Source organism: Mobula hypostoma, chromosome 5, assembly GCF_963921235.1.
Source record: "Mobula hypostoma chromosome 5, sMobHyp1.1, whole genome shotgun sequence".
Taxonomy (NCBI): Eukaryota; Metazoa; Chordata; class Chondrichthyes; order Myliobatiformes; family Myliobatidae; genus Mobula; species Mobula hypostoma.
This window is the reverse complement of record NC_086101.1, coordinates 168,235,522-168,257,702: the sequence shown is the minus strand read 5'-3', so window position 1 is coordinate 168,257,702 and position 22,181 is coordinate 168,235,522. Positions and strand designations below refer to the sequence as shown.

Sequence of the window (22,181 nt, the reverse complement as noted above, 5' to 3'; positions counted from 1 at the left end):
TACAGTTTTGGATGACGTGCTAAATCTTCATAGCTTCTAAGAAAGTAGAGGCCCTGCCATGCTTTCTTCATAAGTGCACGTGTGTGCTGGGCCCAGGACAGGTCCTCTGAAATGATAACACTGAGGAATTTAAAGTTGCTGACCCTCTCCATCTCTGATCCCCCAGTCAATAATCAGCTCCTTGGTCTTGTCAGTGATTTAGAGGTTATTGTTATGGCACCACTCAGCTAGTGAGGAAATTGAAGATCCAGTTGCACAAGGAGGTAGTGAGATGACGTTCTTGGAGCTTATACAGTAGTTTGGTTTTGTGGGAAAGATTGTATTGAATGCCAAGCTGTCGTCAATGAAGATCATCCTGATGTATGCGTCTCCACTATCCAGAGGTTCCAGGGTTGGGTGAAGAACCAATGAAATGGCATCTGTTTTGCCACTACACAAAATGAATCCAAGGCACACCTCAGGGAGGAGTGGATATTTTTCATCACCGACCTCCCAAAGTGCTTCATCACATTGTATGTGAATGCGACCGGTCAATAGTCATTGGGGCAAGTTAAACACGTTCTTGTTGGGCACCGGTATAATTGAAGTCTTTTTGAAGCAGATGGGTACCTCAAGCTGTTGAAGCACTGGTTAAAGGTATCGGTGAACACTCCAGCCAGTTGATCAGTACAGATCGTTGGTACTCTGTTTAAGTACCCCATCTGGGCCATCTGTGGGCTCACCCTCCTGAAGGGATGCTCTCACATCAGCCTCAGAGAACGAAATCACAGGGTGATTTCAAGAGCTCTTGGAGTTCTTGAAGATGCCTCAATATTTCGACAGTCAAAGCAAGCATAAGTATTGTGCTCATCTCGGAGTGAAGTCTTGTCACCTTTGTAGGAGGGGATGACATTTAATCCCTGCCACAGCTGTCGAACATCCTTCAGCAATTCAAAATTTGTCTGGAATTGCAGCTTTGTATGTGAGATGGCTTTCTGGAGATGGTACTTATACCATTTGTGTTTTACTTTGCACCAGATCTAGACGCCACTGATCCAGCCCTTAGCAGATTGCAGGTTTCATGGTTCATTCACGGCTTCTGGTTGGGGCAGACTGTAAATGATCTGTGCGGACACACTCATCAATGATAACCATAGTGTGCTCATTCAGATCCTCTGAGTCCTTAAACACTGTCCAGTCCACCAACTCAAAGCAATCTCGTACTGCTCTTCTGTCTCCTGTGACCACCTCTTGCCTCTGGAACCTTGCTCTTTAGCCTCTGCCTGTATTTGGGTAGAAGGAGGATGATCGAGTGATCAGATTTCCTGAAGTGTGGACTAGGAATCGAACAGTATGCTTTCCTTATGGTAGTACAGCAGTGGATAAGTGTGCTGTGATTCCTGGTGCTGCTGGTGAAATGTTGATGATAATTGGACAGAGATTTCTTCAAACAAGCCTAATTGAAGTCCCCTGCAATAATTTGGAAGGTGTTGGGGTGGCGGTTTCTTGTTTCCTGATGTCAGCACTCAGCATATCAGGTGTCTGTTTAACTTTGGCCTTTGGCAGGATGAAAACTGCGGTCAGGATCATTAGTAAGTACAGTAGATGTTCCATGTTGGGGGGATGGGGAGGAGAAGAACAAGAGTGCGATAAGACTGCTGCTTCCGAGCACTACAAGAATTTATCATGAAACACAGACCTTTGCCTTTGGCCTTCTCTGAAACAGCAGAGCGGTCTATTTGGTGTATCCAAAAGCCCTCTGGTCTGATTGCTGAATCCAACATGTCTTGAGTGAGCTATGTCTCTGTGAAACAGAGAAAACAGCAATCCCTCATTTCCCACCAATATAGCAATATTGCCCTTGAGGTCTTCAATCTTGTTCTCCAGTGACTGTACACTTGCAAGATACTGGGTAGAGGAAGTTTCATACACAGTCATTTAAATCTGGCTTGGAGTCCTCCCCTCCTTCCTTGCTTTTGGCTATGGTGATAAACCTTAGTCTGCTTAAAGGTGCCGTATCTGCATTTTTGAGAGTTAAATCCGTCGAATGCTTCAGAAGATTATGAAATCGCTGGTTCAAAACTGCAAACATTTGTACATTACTTAAAGGGAAATTACAGGCTGTAGACTGCCCTGAAAGTAGTTCAAAAGAAGTATATTTAGAAGTTTTGTAAGCTGCCCACAACACATTGCCATGTTTCACCAGCGTCATATTGCAGTTGTATTGTGTAAGACTGTTTTTCCAAACATGATTCAATACTTTCCCTTTGAGGAGGAACTAACATGTAAGCCAATCAGCCCCTGAAGTTTTATTTTCTATTTAATATATTCATGGCTTCTCTGTGCTGTCCTCAATCGCTGTATCAATTCCCCATAATGTTGAATTAATTTATCTACATTTGAAATGTGTCTAATTATCCAGCCATGTGCAGCAGAGAATTCTAGACTTTCCCTTCCCTCAGAGTTACGGAGGATGGAACTGGGACCTTCACCCTTTAGTCCAACCTGTCCATGTCAACCAAAATGTCAATGTGAGTAAGTGCCTGTGTTTGGCCCAAACCCCAATGACAGGAGAAATATTTTAAAGTACTGGCTTTTGAAGGCAAGAGGTTGGGGCTGAGAGGAAAATGAGATCACCCATGATGAAGTGGCAGAACAGTGGCCTAATTCTGCTTCTGTGTCTTACAGTGCATTTTCAATGCTTTGTTTCCTTTTTGATGACTGTTGCTGCTGGAAATGCACACAAGTGTCAGTCATTATGGAAGTAAACTGCTAACAGTCTGTCGAAAGAGTGGATTCTGATAATGTACAATTCAATGGTTTATACCCAAAGGGCCTCCTGTCTGTTGAAGAAACTAATTTCAACAGGAGGCAAAACAAAGATCCTAATATCTTGAATTGGAAGAAAAAAAATCAGCAGGTTTCTTCTGTTAACCACACACTTTCCCAGCTAGAAAGTGATGGGTTTGAATCAGAACATGAGGGCCTACTAATGAGCACACAGTGATTGAGTTAGTTCCAGAAGAAGAACTAGTGGGAATGTTTTCTTTACCTGGCCTAAGTGAAAGATTTATTGCTATTGACTTTTATATTTGGTTGATAATTGCCCTGGGATTCAGCCTACACTGTGATTTTTTTTTTAAATGAATATATGTTGTTGCAAGTTCATAATCTGTGTGCAAATTCAGTTGCAAACTGTGATCAATTGGAATGCTCTTAAAGCACTGAAGTCCCCTCTTTAGTTGTCCTTTACATTCACAGTTTAATTTTATTCCTGGAATTATACATTATTCATTGTTTTTTGTTTCATTGACTGATTTCATGAGGTGCTTGAAACCCTTTTTTCTCAAAAAGCCAAAGTGCCCTTTGACCAGCCCATGCATCTGAGGAGATGCATTGTTCATTGAGACTAATTGCTACTGTAGGAGTCAAATGATCCCCTTGTGTACACACTGTGGCGTAGGACAAAAACAAGGTATAAATATGGGAAAGCCTTAATCACTGAGGTCCCCCTTCAGATGGAATATGGTATCCCAATAGGTGAGGCACAGACATGGCAAATATGCCAATTGGTGTGCAGTTGGATCAGGGTGTTCCTTGTAATGAGCACAAAGAGATTCTTTCCTTTTCAAAGTTCAAAGTACATTTTTATCAAGTATGTATATATACATTATACAGCCTTGATCTGTTTCTTTAGACAGCCACAAAACAAGAGCCCATTTTAAAAATAAACGACGCTAAAAGTGCAGAGAGGGGAAAAAACAAATCGAGCAAATAGCATCCAGAACGGAAGTCAGTCCTCAGACACAAAGCCCGGAGCAGTTGTTTAACCATTCATTTCTTCATCTTTCACTTTGAAGACGGTAGCTGTATTTTGGTTATTGTGACAAATCTCCATCAAGCCCTCCTACATTTTCTGTCTTGATCTCATTAAAACCAAGCTTAGGAGAGGGTGCAGAAAAGGTTCACCAGGGTGCTGGCTGGATTAGAGGGCACGTGCTGTAATGAGAAGTTGGACAAACTTGGGTTGTTTTCTCTGGAGTGGAGGAAGCTAAGAGGAGATCTGATAGAAGATTATAACAGGCATGCATGGAGTAGACAAACAAGAGGGTTGAAATGTCTAATACCAGAAGGCATGCATTTGAGAGAGGGGGTAATTTCAAAGCAGATGTGCGGGGCATGTTTTTTACACAGAGAGTGGTGGGTGCCTGGAATACACTGCCTGGGGTGGTGGTAGGGGCAGATACATTAGGGACTTTTAAGAGATGTTTGGATAGGCATATGAATGTGAGCAAAAAGGAAGATTATAGACATTGTGAAGGCAAAAGAGATGAGTTGGCTGTTTGATTACTAATTTAATTGGTTCGGGACAATATTGTGGGCCAAAGCCTGTTCCTGTGCTCCTCTGTTCTGTGGAACAGCTTCTTCCCCTCTGCCATCCGATTCTAAAATGGGCATTGAACCCGTGAACACCACCTCACTTTTTCACTGGTTTCTGTTTTTGCACGATTTTTAATCCATTCAATATACTGTAATTGATTTATTTATTCTATATTATGTATTGCATTAAACTGCTGCTACTGTTCACATATTTCACGACACATGCCGATGATAATAAACCTGATTCTGATTCTATGTTCTTAATCTCTGTTGACCTGTTTTCATCTAATTTTGATTCTGTGGAAAAACCCATTGGTATCTGTTCATTTTGCTTCATTTGTATGATGCATTGGCTATTAATGTCATTAAAGATCCATGAATTAGCTCCTGTTGACAATTTCATGAAGTAAAAACACTTTTTTCCTGTGTGATTGGAAGGCTTGGCCCTCTCAATCCTGTTCGTCACTCTGATCTGTTTTTAAACTTTGTGTTTTATTTTCACTGGGACCTCTTGACAGATTTGCATTTAAGGTGTAAAATCTGATTTGCCTGTGTAGCTGCAATTAGATGTTCTCAATAGCTTCTATGTCTGGATAATTATTATGCGTAATATTGTTTTGTGTTTGCATACGATTTAGAAACATAGAAAACCTACAGCACAATACAGGCTCTTCGGCCCGCAATGCTGTGCTGAACATGTACGTACTTTAGAAATTACCTAGGGTTACCCATAGCCCTCTATTTTTCTAAGCTCCATGTACCTATCCAGGAGTCTCTTAAAAGACCCTATTGTATCTGCCTCCACCACTGTCACTGGCAGCCCATTCCATGCACTCACCACTCTCTGCGTTTTTAAAAAAAAAAGCAACACTTCCCCCGACATCTTCTTTACCTACTTCCAAGCACCTTAAAACTGTGCCCTTTTGTGTTAGCCATTTCAGCCCTGGGGAAAAAGCCTCAGACTATCCACACGATCAATGCCTCTCATCATTTTACACGTCTCTATCAGTTCACCTCTCATCCTCCATTGCTCAACCTATTCTCGTAAGGCATGCTCCCCAATCCAGGCAACATCCTTGTAAATCTCCTCTGCACCCTTTCTATGGTTTCCACATCCTTCCTGTAGTGACCAGAACTGAGCACAGTACTCCAAGTGGGGTCTGACCAGGGTCCTATATAGCTGTAACATTACCCCTTGGCTGCTAAGCTCAATCCCACGATTGATGAAGGCCATTGCACCGTATGCTTTCATAACCACAGAGTCAGCCTGCGCAGCAACTTTGAGTGTTCTGTGGACTCGGACCCCAAGATCCCTCTGATCCTCCACACTGCCAAGAGTCTTACTATATTAATATATATTCTACCATCATTTTTGACCCACCAAAATGAACCATCTCACACTTATCTGGATTGAACTCCATCTGCCACTTATCAGCCCAGTTTTTGCATCCTATCGATGTCCTGCTGTAACCTCTGACAGCCCTCCACATTATCCACAACATCCCCAACCTTTGTGTCATTGATTTATTGATAGTTATCTTGTATCCGAAGTTCAAAGTACATATCAGGGGAATTAAGGGTTTATAGGGAAAAGGCAGGTAGGTGGAGATGAGTCCATGGCCAGATCAACCATGATCTTATTGAATGGCTTGACGGGCCAGATGGCCTACTCCTGCTCCTATTTATTATGTTCTTATATATGTCACAATACACAACCCTGGGATTCATTTTCTGATGGGCATACTTAGCAAATCTATAGAATAGTAATTATAACAGTGAAAGATCAACCAGCGTGCAGAAGATGACAAACTGTGCAAATAGAAATAAATAGCAATAAATAATGAGAACATGAGATAACAAGATGAACAGTCCTTAAAGTGGAATCATTGGTTGCAGGAGCATCTCAACAGATGAGTGTAGTTATCTCCTTTTGTTCAAGAGCCAGATGGTTGAGCAGTAGTAACTGTTCTTGAACCTGGTGGTGTGAGTCCGGAGGCTCTTGTACCTTCTACTTGATGTCAGCATCGATAAGGAGAGCACGGCCTGGGTGACGGGGAAGTCTGATGACGGATGCTGGTTTTCTGCAAAAGCAGTTTCATATAGATGTCCTCAGTGGTTAAGAGGGCTTTGCCTGTAAAGTATTGGTCCGAATCCACTACCTTTTTTAGGATTTTCCATTCAAAGGCATTGGTGTTTCCATACCAGGCCATGGTGCAACCAGTCAATGTACTCTCCACTACACATCTACGGAAGTTTGTAAAAGTTTTAGATGTCATGCAGAATCTCTGCAGACTCCTAAGGAAATAGAGGCACTGTTGTTGTTTCCTTGTAATTGCACTTGCATGTTGGGTCCAGGACAGATTCTCTGAAGTAGTAACACCCAGGAATTTAAAATTCCTAACCCTCTCTACCTCTGATCCTCTGAGGACTGGCTCATGGACCTTTGGTTTCTCTCTCCTGAAGTGTATAATCAGTGCCTTGGTTTTGCTGACATTGAGTGAGAGGTTGTTATGACACCACTCAGCCAAATTTTCAGTCTCCCTCCTATATGCTGACTTATCACCACTTCTGATTTGACCCATGACAGATCCCTGAAAGTTGCCTCCCAGGTGGATAGGGTAGTTAAGAAAGCTTATTGAGTGCTAGCTTTCATAAGTTGAGGGATAGAGTTTAAGAGTCGCGATGTAATGACGCAGCTCTATAAAACTCTGGTTAGGCCACACTTGGAGTACTGTGTCCAGTTCTGGTCACCTCACTATAGGAAGGATGTGGAAGCATTGGAAAGGGTACAGAGGAAATTTACCAGGATACTGCCTGGTTTAGAAAGTATGCATTATGATCAGAGATTAAGGGAGCTAGGGCTTTACTCTTTGGAGAGAAGGAGGATGAGAAGAGACATGATAGAGGTGTACAAGATAATAAGAGGAATAGATAGAGTGGATAGCCAGCGCCTCTTCCCCAGGGCACCACTGCTCAATACAAGAGGACATAGCTTTAAGGTAAGGGGTGGGAAGTTCAAGGGGGATATTAGGGGAAGGTTTTTTACTCAGAGAGTGGTTGGTGCGTGGAATGCACTGCCTGAGTCAGTGGTGGAGGCAGATACACCAGTGAAGTTTAAGAGACTACTAGACAGGTATATGGAGGAATTTAAGGTGGGAGCTTATATGGGAGGCAGGGTTTGAGGGTCAGCACAACACTGTGGGCTGAAGGGCCTGTACTGTGCTGTACTATTCTATGTCCTATGTCATCAGCAGACTTGAATATGGCGTCAGAGCTGCGCTTAGCCACACAGTCATAGGAGTAGAGCAGGGTTCAAGTTCATTGAGTTAAAGTTCAAGTGTATTGTCAGGTGTACTGTACATGTATACAACCAAACAAAACAATACTCCTCTAGACCACAGTGTACCCACAATACCGATATCACACAGCACATAAAAACAAATTATTTCTACAAATATGTTAATAAAATACAATTCAAAGTGCGCAGCACAAATAAACAGTTCGCTTCCTAGTGAGGAGACCTCGGTGATGGTAGAGTGTTCATTAGGCTCACAACCTGGGGAAAGAAGCTGTCACCCAGTCTGTCAATCCCAGTCATGATGCTCCTGTACCTCCTTCCTAATGGTAGTGAGTGAAAGAGACTGTGAGGTGGATGGTAGAGATCCTCAACAATGCTTTGTGTGCAATGCTCCAATAGGGGGGAGAGGGAGACCCCAGTGATCCACAGGGTGGTGTTACTAATCATTGTAGGATCTTGCAATCCAATACCTTGCAGCTTCCATACCATTCAATGATGCAGCCAGATGGGACACTCTCTGGTGCTCTTTTTGAAAGTTGTTAGAATGGGGACCAGAAACCTTGCATGCCGCAGTCCCCTCAGGAACTGTAGACAGTGGTGTGCCTTCTTCACTAATGAGTGTTGTGGGTCCACAAAGGAAACGGTGTTTTATATTTGTATATCAATTTTTTTTTAAATTGGGGGTTCCAAAATAATTTTGTGTGCCATAATTAAAGCAGAATTTGGGAAATGACCTGGCTCAAGCAGCATCAATGGAAAGAGAACATGAGTCGCTTTTGGAATCACTGATTCTTCACCAGCTCTATTGCAGGATTTGTGTTTGATGCAAAATTAAGTTTCTATCAGCAAGCATGCACTTGTCGTGAACAAAAACTTGATTTTTTTTTAAAGACGACAAGTGCAAGTAAGCAGTTAAGTATCTCGGCTTAAGTAGTTACATATGTGATCTGTGTTGCATGCCTTGGTACGTATTGGGGTTCCCAACCTTTTTTATGCCATGGACCCCTACCATTAACCAAGACTGCTTGTGTATATGATGGTCCAAAATGCAAAATCAAGTTTAATGAGTAATACTAACCAGAGGCATGAACAAAATTAGTTTTTTTTTTAGCAATAATTCTGCTTTTACTTCCTGGAAAGAATTAGGTTTCAATCCTCACCATTCTTGATGCTTTCTGATCATGTGATGAATGTTAAAATGCGAATTTATTTTCTCGTAGTGTCTCTCTCACCCCAGCCATGCTATTTACAACAGCTATTTTGAAAGCCTTTCACAATTAAGATACCAGTTAGTTGAAATTAAGTGTCCCAGTGCAAATACTTGGATGCTTAAGGCTGTGGTCTGCAGGATCATCAAAGCGTACATTGTGAAACAAAATCATCTTGAATTCATGTATCAGTCTCTTGAGTGAATTAGGCAAGGCATCACAGTGGGAGCACTCAAGTGCCAGCATCTGTTTGAAAACATGACATCAGTGTGAGGGAGATTGCTGCCTATTTTCTAATGAGTTTCAGTTTGAATTGTCTGTAAAGATGAGGTGTGGCGAGGTAGTTCCGAGTGAGTGACATGTGCATCCAGTGTCATCGGGGAAGTTGTGCATACTTCCAGAGACTTGGACAACCTCATCCATGGGAAATGGTGTCAACTGTAGCACCTTAAGCCTCTGGTTTTAGTGCTGGAATGGCAGCTGGAGCTATTGTGGTGCCTGTGAAGATGACCACTTCATTGATAGCAGATAAGGCCATTAGACATAGGGGCAGAATGAGTCTATTCAGCCCATTGAGTCTACTCCACCATTCCATCATGGCTGCCTTCACCCTGTAACCTTTGACGCACTCACCAATAAAGAACCTAACAACCTCCTGTTTAAATATATCCAATGACTTGGCCTCCACAGCCATCTGTGGCAATACATTCCACAGATTCACCATCTTCTGGCTGAAGAAATTACTGCTCATCTCTTGTGTTCTGATGCTCTGTCCTCTGGCCCTAGACACTCTCACTATTGAAAACATCCTCTCCATGTCCACTCTCTATCTAGGCCTTTGAATATTTGACAGGTTTCAATGAGCTCCTCCTTCTTCTAAACTCCAGTAGGCACAGGCTCAGAGCCATCAAACGCTCCTCATATGTTAACTTTTCATTCTTGTGAACCTCCTGTGGACTTTCTTCAATAAGGGGCCTAAAACCGCTCAGAATACTCCGAGTGTGGCCCGACCAATGACTTTATAAAGCCTCTGCCTCACATTTAGGAAAGCTGTGATATTGTGACTTAAGAGTGGGCAGAGAGATCCGGAGTGGGTTACTACCAAATAGCCCAGAAAGTCAAGAGTCCATCACAACCCATTTCTTCCCTTTTGGATACCGGTGAGTGTGAAGGTTTCTCAAGGCTCAGCTGCACAAGGGAAAGAAAAAAAAGAGTATAATAGTGACAATATTATGCATTTTTCAGGGAGATAGACAGGTGCTTCTCTGGGCAAAGACATGTTGAGGAACATTCTGAAACAGGGGAAAGAACCATAAGTTTGGCCTACATTTTTGGTAGGGGGTTGTTGAGCAGATTTTAGGGAGTTAAGGCAGTATTCCAAATAGTAGTAAAATGCCAATTAATTTTAATGCCATGTTAATGCATTGTTTGTGTGGAGTTTGTACTTTCTCCTTCTGACTATAGTTACCGGGCGGGCAATATGGTTGGTATGGGCTCATTGAGCCAAAGAACTGCATTGCTGCTCTGTGCCTTTCGGGATAATTGGATTAAATTTCCATTTCTTTCTGAGGACCACATCAACAATGCTGGCGTTTGTGGAGAATGTTAGTTATCTAAACTAGTGAAGGTTTTAAATAGCAGAGGGGATAGGTAATTAGTGGTGGTGAGGAGAGATGTGACTCACCAGCTGGAAGGCCAGAGTGATTAAGCTGATTTGTATTGAATTGCCAAGGTGTGCAAGTTGTTGGCACCTCTATTCTGTTTGCGGGTATGACTGAACTTTTTTAGCCATTTTGTCTTTGTTATTACCCTGAGAAAGTGGTGGTGGTGGTATTGCCTCGAGCTGCTGCAATCCTCCTGTAGACTCTGCTCTGTTTTCGGGAGCCTGTTTCGCTTTTTGGAGGGAGGCGAATGTTGTCCCCTTGTTCAAAAAAGGTAGTAGGGATAGTCCGGGTAATTATAGACCGGTGAGCCTTACGTCTGTGGTGGGAAAGCTGTTGGAAAAGATTCTTAGAGATAAGATCTCTGGGCATTTAGAGAATCATGGTCTGATCAGGGACAGTCAGCATGGCTTTGCGAAGGGCAGATCGTGTCTAACAAGCCTGATAGAGTTCTTTGAGGAGGTGACCAGGCATATAGATGAGGGTAGTGCAGTGGATGTGATCTATATGGATTTTAGTAAGGCATTTGACAAGGTTCCACACGGTAGGCTTATTCGGAAAGTCAGAAGGCATGGGATCCAGGGAAGTTTGGCCAGGTGGATTCAGAATTGGTTTGCCTGCAGAAGGCAGAGGGTGGTGGTGGAGGGAGTACATTCAGATTGGAGGATTGTGACTAGTGGTGTCCCACAAGGATCTGTTCTGGGACCTCTACTTCTTGTGATTTTTATTAACGATCTGGATGTGGGGGTAGAAGGGTGGGTTGGCAAGTTTGCAGATGACACAAAAGTTGGTGGTGTTGTAGATAGTGTAGAGGATTGTCGAAGATTGCAGAGAGACATTGATAGGATGTAGAAGTGGGCTGAGAAGTGGCAGATGGAGTTCAACCTGGAGAAGTGTGAGGTGGTACTCTTTGGAAGGACAAACTCCAAGGCAGAGTACAAAGTAAATGGCAGGATACTTGGTAGTGTGGAGGAGCAGAAGGATCTGGGGGTACATGTCCACAGATCCCTGAAAGTTGCCTCACAGGTGGATAGGGTAGTTAAGAAAGCTTATGGGGTGTTAGCTTTCATAAGTCGAGGGATAGAGTTTAAGAGTCACGATGTAATGATGCAGCTCTATAAAACTCTGGTTAGGCCACACTTAGAGTACTGTGTCCATTTCTGGTTGCCTCACTATAGGAAGGATGTGGAAGCATTGGAAAGGGTACAGAGGAGATTTACCAGGATGCTGCCTAGTTTAGAGAGTATGCATTATGATCAGAGATTAAGGGAGCTCTTTGGAGAGAAGGAGGATGAGAGGAGACATGATAGAGGTGTACAAGATAATAAGAGGAATAGATAGAGTGGATAGCCAGCGCCTCTTCCCCAGGGCACCACTGCTCAATACAAGAGGACATGGCTTTAAGGTAAGGGGTGGGAAGTTCAAGGGGGATATTAGAGGAAGGTTTTTTACTCAAAGAGTGGTTGGTGCGTGGAATGCACTGCCTGAGTCAGTGGTGGAGGCAGATACACCAGTGAAGTTTAAGAGACTACTAGACAGGTATATGGAGGAATTTAAGGTGGGGGCTTATGGGAGGCAGGGTTTGAGGGTCAGCCCAACATTGTGGGCTGAAGGGCCTGTACTGTGCTGTACTTTTCTATGTTCTATAAGCCACTTGGCAATGAGGGGATGGAGGTACATTTTCAAGTTGGCTTGGCATGTGAATTGGCGGGGGGAGGGGCGGTGTAATCCAAGTCACGCTCATGATATTTGTAATCCGTTGAATCACAATATAGTTCACTTTAAATCAGTATTTCAGATCACGATTATTTTACCTTTGTTGTCTTCCATTTATCAGCCCCCTCAACCAAAATATCTCGGAGAAATTCATTGCTAATTTATGCAGCGCTAACTAAATGTGTGCATTTCAAATCAACGTAGCCCAACTCCCAGCAATTAATTTTCTCCTATTCTTCTGGGGCAGACTGTCCCTAGAGCCACAAGCTGTGAACTCATGGCATAAGTATCTGGAAGGTTAATTGCCACGTTTGTGCTTTTTTTTATATAAACTGTTGCTACTCTCAAATTAAATGGAGATAGTTAAAAATAGAAACAAGTGACTTAAACCAGCTGTGAACCCATCCATTTGGAAATTTGCTCCCAAAGTGAATGATTGTTCTGCATTGGTAACACTCTGGACAACAGAGTTGATGTGTGTAAAAAACACACACACACACACACACACACACACACACACACACACACACACACACACACACGAAAGGGTCATTTTTAGCAGATTACGTAGCTATGACTTTGGTTACGAGCATTAGACACATGGAAGGCCTGGTAGTCCTAGACATTTCCAGAGCGAACTTGGCCAATATGATTGACCAACAGCTATGCCTTAAATTTTGAGCAGAAATGATAGATTCTATTCCACAGAAGATGCTTTTTTTGGGTTCAGTGGCAAAGTTTGACAGCAATAAAAATAGTGCACTTGTGGTTGACAGACCAATTCTGTTGTAACCATAAGGTTTGCAGAAAGTGCTCGTCTTTTCGAAGATGGTGAACAAGTGACAGTTGCCTTGAGAATTTTCAGTATGTGCGCAGTGTAATGACTTTGACCTAAAAAGCTCAAAGGAACATTGGGTAAATGTTTTAAAACATAAACCAGAGCACACTACAGCACAGTACAGGTCCTTTGGCCCATGATGTTGTGCTGACCTCTTAAACTACTTTTAGATCAATCTAACCCTCTCTCCTACAAAGCCCCCACTTCCCATTTTTCTATCATCCTTGTGCCTGTCTAAGAGTTTCTTAAATGCCCTAATGTATCTGCCTCTACCACCACCCTGGCAGTGCATTCCATGTACCCACCTATCTCTTTGCAAAAGAAACTTATCTTTGACCTTCCAACCCCCCCCAATACTTTCCTTCAAACACCCTAAAATTAAGCCTCCTTGTATTAGCTATTTCCTATGGGAGAAGTCTCTGGCCATCCATCTTCTTGATCTATGCCTCTTATCATCTTTGACACCTCTATCAAGGTGCCTCTCGTCCTCCTTCAATCCAAAGAGAAAAACCCTGGCGCTCAGTCTACCCTCGTAAGACATGCTGACCATTTCAGACAGCATCCTGGTAATCTCGTCTGTTCCCTCTCTAAAGCTCCTGTCCGTCCTTCCTATATCGAGACGACCGGAAATGAACACAATATTCCCTCTGTGGTCGAACCATAGTTTTACAGTGGCTTTTGTAATTAAACAAGCAAGCTTTTCTTTCGTGAAAGCTTTATTCAGATGGCTCCTGTTGACATTCCAACTCCAGCATTTTCTGGTTTCTTCTCCCTTAAGATGTATGGTGCATTGTAGGGACAGTGCCTACTATCCTGATCGTTAGTTGGCAGGTTTCATTTGAGTAAGAGCTTGGGACAGATATGGTACTACAACATAAAGAAAAACCACTGCTGTGATTTCCTCTCTACACCTGTGTCTCAGCAGTCCCTCCATCTTCCAAAGGTCTAAAACTAAACATCACCTTTTTTATAAAACTCAGATTTTATACAGTGGATTTGTTGTAGATCTGAATGGGAGGACAGGTGTTCTGCTGACATACAACTGTTCAAGATTTCAAGGACTTGAGCGAGGAACATACAAATTTATAGCAAAGAAAGCAATCCATTTGACTGTGGTGCCCATACTGAACATATAAAATTTATTTGATTTATCTTGCTTCCTTGCACTTGGTCTGTAGATTTTAGGGCAAAAGTGCTGAATCAGATGTCTGGGTGTCTGTGACTGAGAGCTCTCCGTAAATGCACTCCTTACACACGCGCACTTACACACACATTGCCTTGTCATTCTGCTGTCATTGCGCTGAGTGTGCGCATTTCAACGTCTTCCTGCTATATTCTCATAATGGGCCATAATCGAGCTGATTCGCTCTGGTTGGCTTTATGGTGCCTTTCCCACCATGCACTGCGGAATATTCCATTTCTTCAGTAATGGGGATGTGTATATGTTGTTTGTATACTGTTAATACTTACATTTATTTTGTAATAAGATTATATCTGTGTTGCGAGGTACATCATATTCTAACTGTAGGTAATTAAAAGATGGTACGTTTTGGGGGGGGGGAATCGGAAGAAGGGGGAGAGAGGGAGATTGGGGCTGCTAGGAGCTCACACTGGCCCAGTACAAGTATGGAACTGTTATTGTGTTTTCAGGTAGGTGCCTTTTTCATAAATATTGGCAGTTTCTGTAATTTTTTTTGTAAGTTTGATTTTGACACACCTAATAAACACACAGTGCTAAGCAACTCCAGCCATTTTTTTTCCTATGGTCATAACCCAAGTATTTAACAATGCTTCAGCTTTTTACTGCCTTTGGAGCAGAGCTTCAAGCCCTCACTTGGGTGAAACAAAACCCCCACCAATCCTTCTTACTGGCCAGCTTGAACCTATGTCCCCTTGTTCTTGACCCACTGTGCTGTATGCTTGGACTAAACATGAGCACTGTAGAGCTTTAATCCTTTACACTGTGCTGATGTGAAGTTTTGAGACACTTGCTCTGAAAGCGGCTTTTTCTTCTGCCAATAAACAGCTGGGCATCCTTTTTGGGTTGGTCTTTGTTTAGCCTCCAAGATTGTATGTTGTACAGGCTCTAAGACGCAGTCAGTTTAAAGACTGAAGAAAGTGTACGCTTAAAATTAAATTATTTTTCAAGCTTGTGGAAGTGAAGTGTAGGTGAGTGACTTTGCAGAGGAAAATTAGTGTTGAGCCAGCAACTGAGCTTTTCTTGCCCTTCATAATCGTTGCAAGGCTCTGTGTCGCAGAGTGCAATAAAAGCTGAGATTGAAGTATATTCAAGGTTGAGAAAACTTTCTGGATGATTAGGGAATTCAAGGTTGTGGGTATCAGACGTGAAAATGGAGCAGGGTGACTGAGCAGGGCAGCCAGTACCTTCAGGAATAGTAGAGCAGGTTTGAGGGGCTATAGGATCTATTGCTGTTAATGCTCACATGTTTGTTTTGCAAGTTGTAAATGGACATCTGGGACTTGTGACCTAGTCTAGCAAATGTTCTTTTGATCCATCGGTGAAGAATTGAGGGTTGAGCTGAGAAAGGCTGCACCAAGCAGATGGAGGCTTAAATGTGCAGTTAAATAGTGTTGAAAGTTAAATGAAGAGTGAATTAATAATCGGTTTAAAAGAAGTCAGGGGAAGAAAGAATAAGTTTAATGATATGAAGCAATCTATTTTGGTCTGCCACACAGCTGCTTGTCCTATTTACCCAGATCCCAGGTTCACATCTTACAGCATCTTGTACACAAGCTTGTGGAAATCAAATGAGCAATTTTAATGTAAGGCAAGTGCTAATTGTTCACTTGAATGTAGTGTCTGTTGCAGTAAAATTCCTTTGACACACAAAATACTGGAGGGAACCCATCAGGTCAGGCAGCATCTGTGGAAATGTATAAACTGTTGATGTTTCGGTCCAAGACGGTCCATCAGTACTGGAAAGGAAGGGGAAGATGCCAGAATAAAGAGGTAGGGGGAGGGGGACAAGCTAGGTGATAGGTGAAGCCAGGTGTGGGGTGGGGGGAGATGAAGTTAGGGCTGTGTGGTGATGAGTGGAAAAGGCAAAGGGCTGGAGAAGAAGGAATCTGATAGGAGAGGAGAGTGGGTCACGGGAGAAAGGGGCACCAGGGGAAGGTGAAAAGCAGGTGAGGAGAAGAGGCCAGAGTGGTGAAATGAAGAGGAGAGGGGGGGAAATGATCAGAAGTTGGAGAAATATGACTTTGTGGCATCAGGTTGGAGGCTACTTAGATGAGATATGAGGGGTAGGTAGTCCAGCCAGAGAGTGACCTCACCATGGCAGAAGAGGAGGCGATGGACCGACATGTTGAAACAGGAATGGTGACAGGAATTGAAGTGGTTGGCCACTGGGAAATTCCGCTTTTTCCAGGTGGAGCAAAGGTGCTCAACAAAGTGGTACCCTAAATTACGCTGAGTCTAACCAATGTAGAGGAGGCCACTTCAGAAGCACTGGTTACAATAGATGACCCCAGCAGATTTGCAGGGGAAGTGCTGCCTCAGCTGGAGGGACTGTTTGGGGCCCTGAATAGTGGTGAGGAAGGAAGTGAATCAGCAGGGGTAGTACTTGTTCCGCTTGTGGAGATAAGTGATAGCAGGAAGATGAGTGGGGAGGGGTGAACAGGCAAGGGAATCACGGAGGGAGAGATCCCTGCAGACAGTGGACAGTAGGTGGGGGGGGGTAAAGATGTGTTTGTTGGTAGGGTCCCGTTGAAGATGGCAGAAGTTGTGCAGAATGATGTGTTGGAAGCTCAGAGAGTGGTAGGTGAGAACAATGCTGCAGTTCCCCAATAACAACAATATCTGCAGCAACTCTAAGAATAACACTTCACACCTTGTAGGTTAACTTTGAATGGCAGGAAAGATGGCTGGCTGTGACTCAGGCATACTGCATCTCTTTTAAAAAAATACTTAGACTGAAATGGAAAAGCTCTAGTTATCTGAATACTTGAGACTGCAACCGCTAATCAAGTAACAGAGCCTCACATCACTTGATGTGCTGAACGATGAAGCAGTAGGCAGCTTGTCATTCACAGTAAGCTAAAGATAAGGCAATGCACCTCTGATGACAGTTCATGTGTAACCATGCTCTCTGCCTTTGCCTGACATTAGTGTATGGTTTGCAGTCAATGGTAGGCAATGGCCTCACGATTATCTTGGCAGTGAATTCTCGCCTATTATAATTAGTCATTACTAATTTAAGATTTACCCTAGTATGCTACAGCACAGTTTGAACTATTCAACAGGATAAACTGTTGCAGATAATGCTTTTATTTTTCTGTCCATATGAACAGTGAAACGTGGTAGTTATGGACATTCATCATGGCTTGCCTTATGAATCAGGGAACTTCTATTCTTGCTGTGTGTGCATAATTTTTAAAATTCATAAATACGGTTTAATAACTACAATATTTGAACCTTGCAATCTGTTTAAAATTTCTACTTAATGGTAATATCAAAATAAAATAATCACTACCTGGTAAATGCATTGAAAGGAGAAGCTGCAATGGTTGGTTGTTTGTGTGAAGTAGACATCCTTAAGTCATAACAGCAGAATTAGGCCATTTGGCCCATCAAGTCTGCTCTGCTATTCCATTATGGCTGATTTATTATCCCCCTCAACCCCTGCCTGCTCTTCGTAACCTTTGACACCCTTACAAATCAAGAACCTATCAACCTCTCATTTAAATATACCCAATTACTTGGCCTCCACAGCGGCCTGTAATAATGAATTTCACAAACTCCACTCACTGGCTAAAGAAATTCGTCCTCCTCTCTGTTTTGAAGGGACGTTTCTCTATTCTGAGTCTGTGCCCTCTGGTCCTCTACACACCATATCCACTCATCTAGGGCTTTCGATATTGAACAGGTCTCAATGAGATCCTCCCCCATTCTTCTAAATCGACTTGAATTGCTCGTTGTCATAATCAATTGATACTTGGGGAAAGCTGTACCTTCAATAGGATGGAGTTTAATGTGATTTCAGGTCCAGATTAATTTACTTATAACATACATTGAAACATACAGTGAAATGTGTTGTTTGCTTTAACAACCAAGGATGTACTGGGGGCAGCCCACAAGTGTTGCCATGCATTCTGGCACCAACATAGCATGCCCGCAATGTATGGCAGAACAATTCTCACATATGTCTCTCCAAACCTAATATATTTGGAATCAAAATATCCAAAACCCATGTCAGTGTTTAACCATTTGTCTTGCCTCATTTCTCATTCCCTTACCTGTTGATTTTTGATCTTTCTAGAACCATGAGCAGACTGACCCAGCTGGAGAGATTAGATTTGGGGAGCAATGACTTCACAGATGTGGTAAGGAGTTCAATGAAAATACAGTGCACTTTTTACTGTTTTTAAAAAAAATCAGTGGGTTCTTGCATTTGGTAACGTGGGGAGTATTTTCAAGAGTATCACAGCAGAATTCACTGAAATTGTGGAATAACTGATCAGAAAAAGTATATGTTGAATTTTTGACAGCAAAGAATTTGGCTGTGCTGGAAAAAGCCATTTGTAAGCAGCAGTAGACTTAATTTTCTAAGTAGTACACAGCTTTAATAAGAATATCGGCCAGGGTGAATTCTGTAACTACCTTTCTGTTTCATTGAAATTGTCTGAAGGTTTTCCTAGAAGTTAAGCGTTATATAATCTTTAAAATGATTGATTCAAAGGCCATGATTACCAAATCGCCATATTTATCTTTGATGTTCTGGTTTTAGGTAAAGTGCAGATTAAAAAATGTATTAATTTCATTTGCCACTTGGTATTTTTCAACTACTTTTCAACCAGAATTGTCCTCCAAAAGCAAACTGGTTTAGTTCAGTGGGTAGATGTTGAGGTAGGTAAATGTCTGACACGTTTAAAAATCATCTCATGCATGTGGAATTCTTTTTATGAAATGTCACTTTCAATGTCCTCTTTCCTTTTAGCCTGAAGTGTTAGAACAACTGAGTGGACTGAAGGAGTTATGGATGGATGGCAATAGACTTGCAGTGCTCCCTGGGGTATGTGTGTGGCAGCAATTGATATACACTAATGTATCAACTTAATGATTAAGATGTTTCAATCTATTTGAGGTTTAATTGGCAGCCCATTAAAATTTAGGTTTTGATTGCAAACATCTGGTCCATTTTGAAGAATATTCATTTAACTATGCTTAATGCTTCTGCCAATGAGTAAAAATGAATGTATAATCAAATGCAGGATGAGATTTTCAAATGTATGTCTGGCTCTGCATTCTTTCAGGGGCATTGAGGAATAACATTTCTATTAATTGCAAAGCTGATGAATAAATCTCAGATCTGCTTTCAATTTTCTAAACCTAAAATTATTGAACTACCACATTGCAGCACGAATATGTGGTATTGACTGACTCTTTAAAAAAAAACCAGGTATTGACTGACTCTTTTTAAAAAATAAATAAATAAATAAATAAATAACCAAAGCGTTTATTCTTTTAAAAATTTGCAAGAAGAAATAATACTTTGATAGTTTATTAGTGCACTGATTTTTATCTTGATGGCTCTGCTGTAGTTAATGGTGTTTATGTGAAGGGCACCTCATAGTTGGGGAAAAAATGGTTGCCCAGACAAAACCAGTTTTGGAATGTTGTTTTTCCTTAAATGAGCTTTGTCCTGAGCAGAATGACAAAGGGAGTATGTCCTGGAGTCATCTGAAAGACATTATGGCCAAAAGTTTGTGGTCAACATCAGACTTGCTATTGACCTAAGGAATTAAATTCATACCTAACATGCCTCTGTGTACAGTGGTTGGGGGGGGGGTGGAGGGGGGGATACTTGTGAGCCAGAACACAAGTTGAAAATTCTGAATTTCAGTTGACAATTGGCATCTCCTCCAGTCAGTGTGGTGCCACACCATACTTTCTGTGGGCACCACGTGGACTGGAATACATTCTGATTTTCAAATGAAATTTAATGTCTGATTCATTTCAAAAATTCTGGGTTGCTTGGCAAATGGCAGCAGCAATAGCATGCTTCTTGATGCAGCCATACACATTCAGTTAAGGGAGGGTGAGGGTGGGAAGGGAAAACGTTTGTCCCTTTGACTTCTCACCGCTGTCAGCACTGAAACTCTAGTGGTAGACTGCTATGAAGAGAGCCAAACGAAGAAAATTACAGTGTGAAAAGCTACGTTGCCAATACCAGTCTAATGTGATCTCTCACCATTGCATTGGGCTACTTGTCTTTCACTCTGAGGTATAGATCTTAATAAACCTTTAAAAAAAATTACAGCTTCAGATTACAACAGTTGTAGCCTCTTTTGATAGCTGTATTTCCTGAATATGGTGCACTGCAGGTGCTGATAACTGTTCTGGTTATCAGGTACACTATATTGACATACTAAAAATAACATCAGTAGGAAGTGCATTAGTTGCGGTAAATCCAGTAAGAATTTTTTTCAGTTTTCATTCTGAATCTATTTTCATTAATTCTGCAGTCTTTGCTTATTCATATGTGAACATTTACTACCACACTGAACAATTTAATTTGTGCTCAAAATCAACTATATTCTGTATGCTTGATCACCACGTTGATTTATTCATAAATTTCGAGGGATATTGTGTGGCAAGAGAAAAAAACCCCTAAGAAAACCAAAATTAGTCCTTGCCAACCAAGATGCTGATTATATGCTCATCCCACTTCCCTCTGGTTGGCCGGTAACTCTCCACACTTATCCGTGTGCCTGTCCAAATGTTTCTGAAAAGTTGTCATTGTACCAGCTTCTGTGGCGTCTTCTTCCCTATTACCCACCACCTACCCCAGACACTGTCTTTTCTTCCTCTTCCCATTGGGCAGAAGATCCACAAGTCTCAAAGCACCTACCACAATGCTCAAGGACAGCTTCTACCCTGCTGTTAAAAGATTATTGAGTGGTTCCCTTGTGCAATGAGATGGACTCTTCACAATCTACATTGTTATGATCTTGCACTTTATTATCCACCTCCACTTCACTTTCTCTGTAACTATTTCACTTCATTCTGCATTCTGTATTTTACCTGTTGTACCTCAGTGCACTGTGTAATAAATCAATCAGTATGCAAGGCAAGCCTTTCACTGTACATTGGCACATGTGACAATAATAAACCAGTTTCAATTCCTGTGGGCAAAATTCACCCATCATATCTCCTCAAATGCATTCTATATTGTTTTCCTTTGTTCTACCTCAATGCAATGTGTAATGAATTGATCCGTATAAACAGTGTGGAAGACAAGCTTTTCACTGTGCACTGGTACACATGACAATAATAAGCCAATTTTAATTCCTCCACGCAAAATTTACCCATCAGTTCCCTTTGAAATCTATCTGATCTCATTTTAAACCTATGCCCTCTAGTTTTAGAATGTGCCCTTCATAATTTTATAAAATTCCTCTCAGGTCACCCCTCAGCCAACTTTGCTCTAGGGAGAATGATCCCAGTCTGCTCAGTGTCTGTTACTCAAGCCCCCCAGTCTCGATAACATACTTGTAAATTGTTTTTGCAGTCACGTTTTTCCTTTAGTGCAACAACCAGAATTCCACACATATTACTCCATCTATTGCTAGCCAATGTTTTTATATTCATCTCAAAAACATGGCATTGTATTTTTAAAAGAATCTGGAAATTTTCATAATTATTTTAATCTAAAAGTGATTGATATTAGAGGTAAAATCTGGATCTAAGAAGGCCTGACTGGGATCATAAGTTTTTGGAGTTTTTCTGTAAATTCTTTACTCAATAGCTTCATGCTTGCAACTGGAGTTGCAAATTATTAGCCAATAAAGAAATTGGTCTTGCAATCAAGTCACGGCACAGTTGACACCAGGTATTTTGTTTTCAGATTTCAATTTTAACCAATGTCACTGATTGCAACCGATGGCATGAGGGAATGGCAGAGAACATCATTGGGAGATTAGAACTCTGTAATCTGATAGACAATATGGACCACAGTTCTTCTGAAATTTCGATGAAGTTCACGTGCTGTTATGCTTATTTGGTTTTTATCCCATTTGTTTCTGTACTCCTGTTATTGCTCTGAAGTATGTTTGCAAGAACTTGTGCTTGAGCTTTTGGA

General features: G+C 41.8%; 1 protein-coding gene across 5 annotated transcripts in view; it reads left to right on the top strand.

Annotated features, from left to right (window-relative positions):
- The window catches only part of erbin (erbb2 interacting protein), a 226,551-nt gene that overhangs the window by 131,901 nt on the left and 72,469 nt on the right, over positions 1-22,181 (top strand). For all 5 annotated transcript variants that reach the window (XM_063049368.1, XM_063049369.1, XM_063049365.1 and 2 more), the window contains 2 exons: positions 18,360-18,423; positions 19,038-19,112. In XM_063049368.1, the coding sequence (XP_062905438.1) occupies positions 18,360-18,423; positions 19,038-19,112 (139 nt within the window). The remainder of the gene's footprint in view (positions 1-18,359; positions 18,424-19,037; positions 19,113-22,181) is intronic.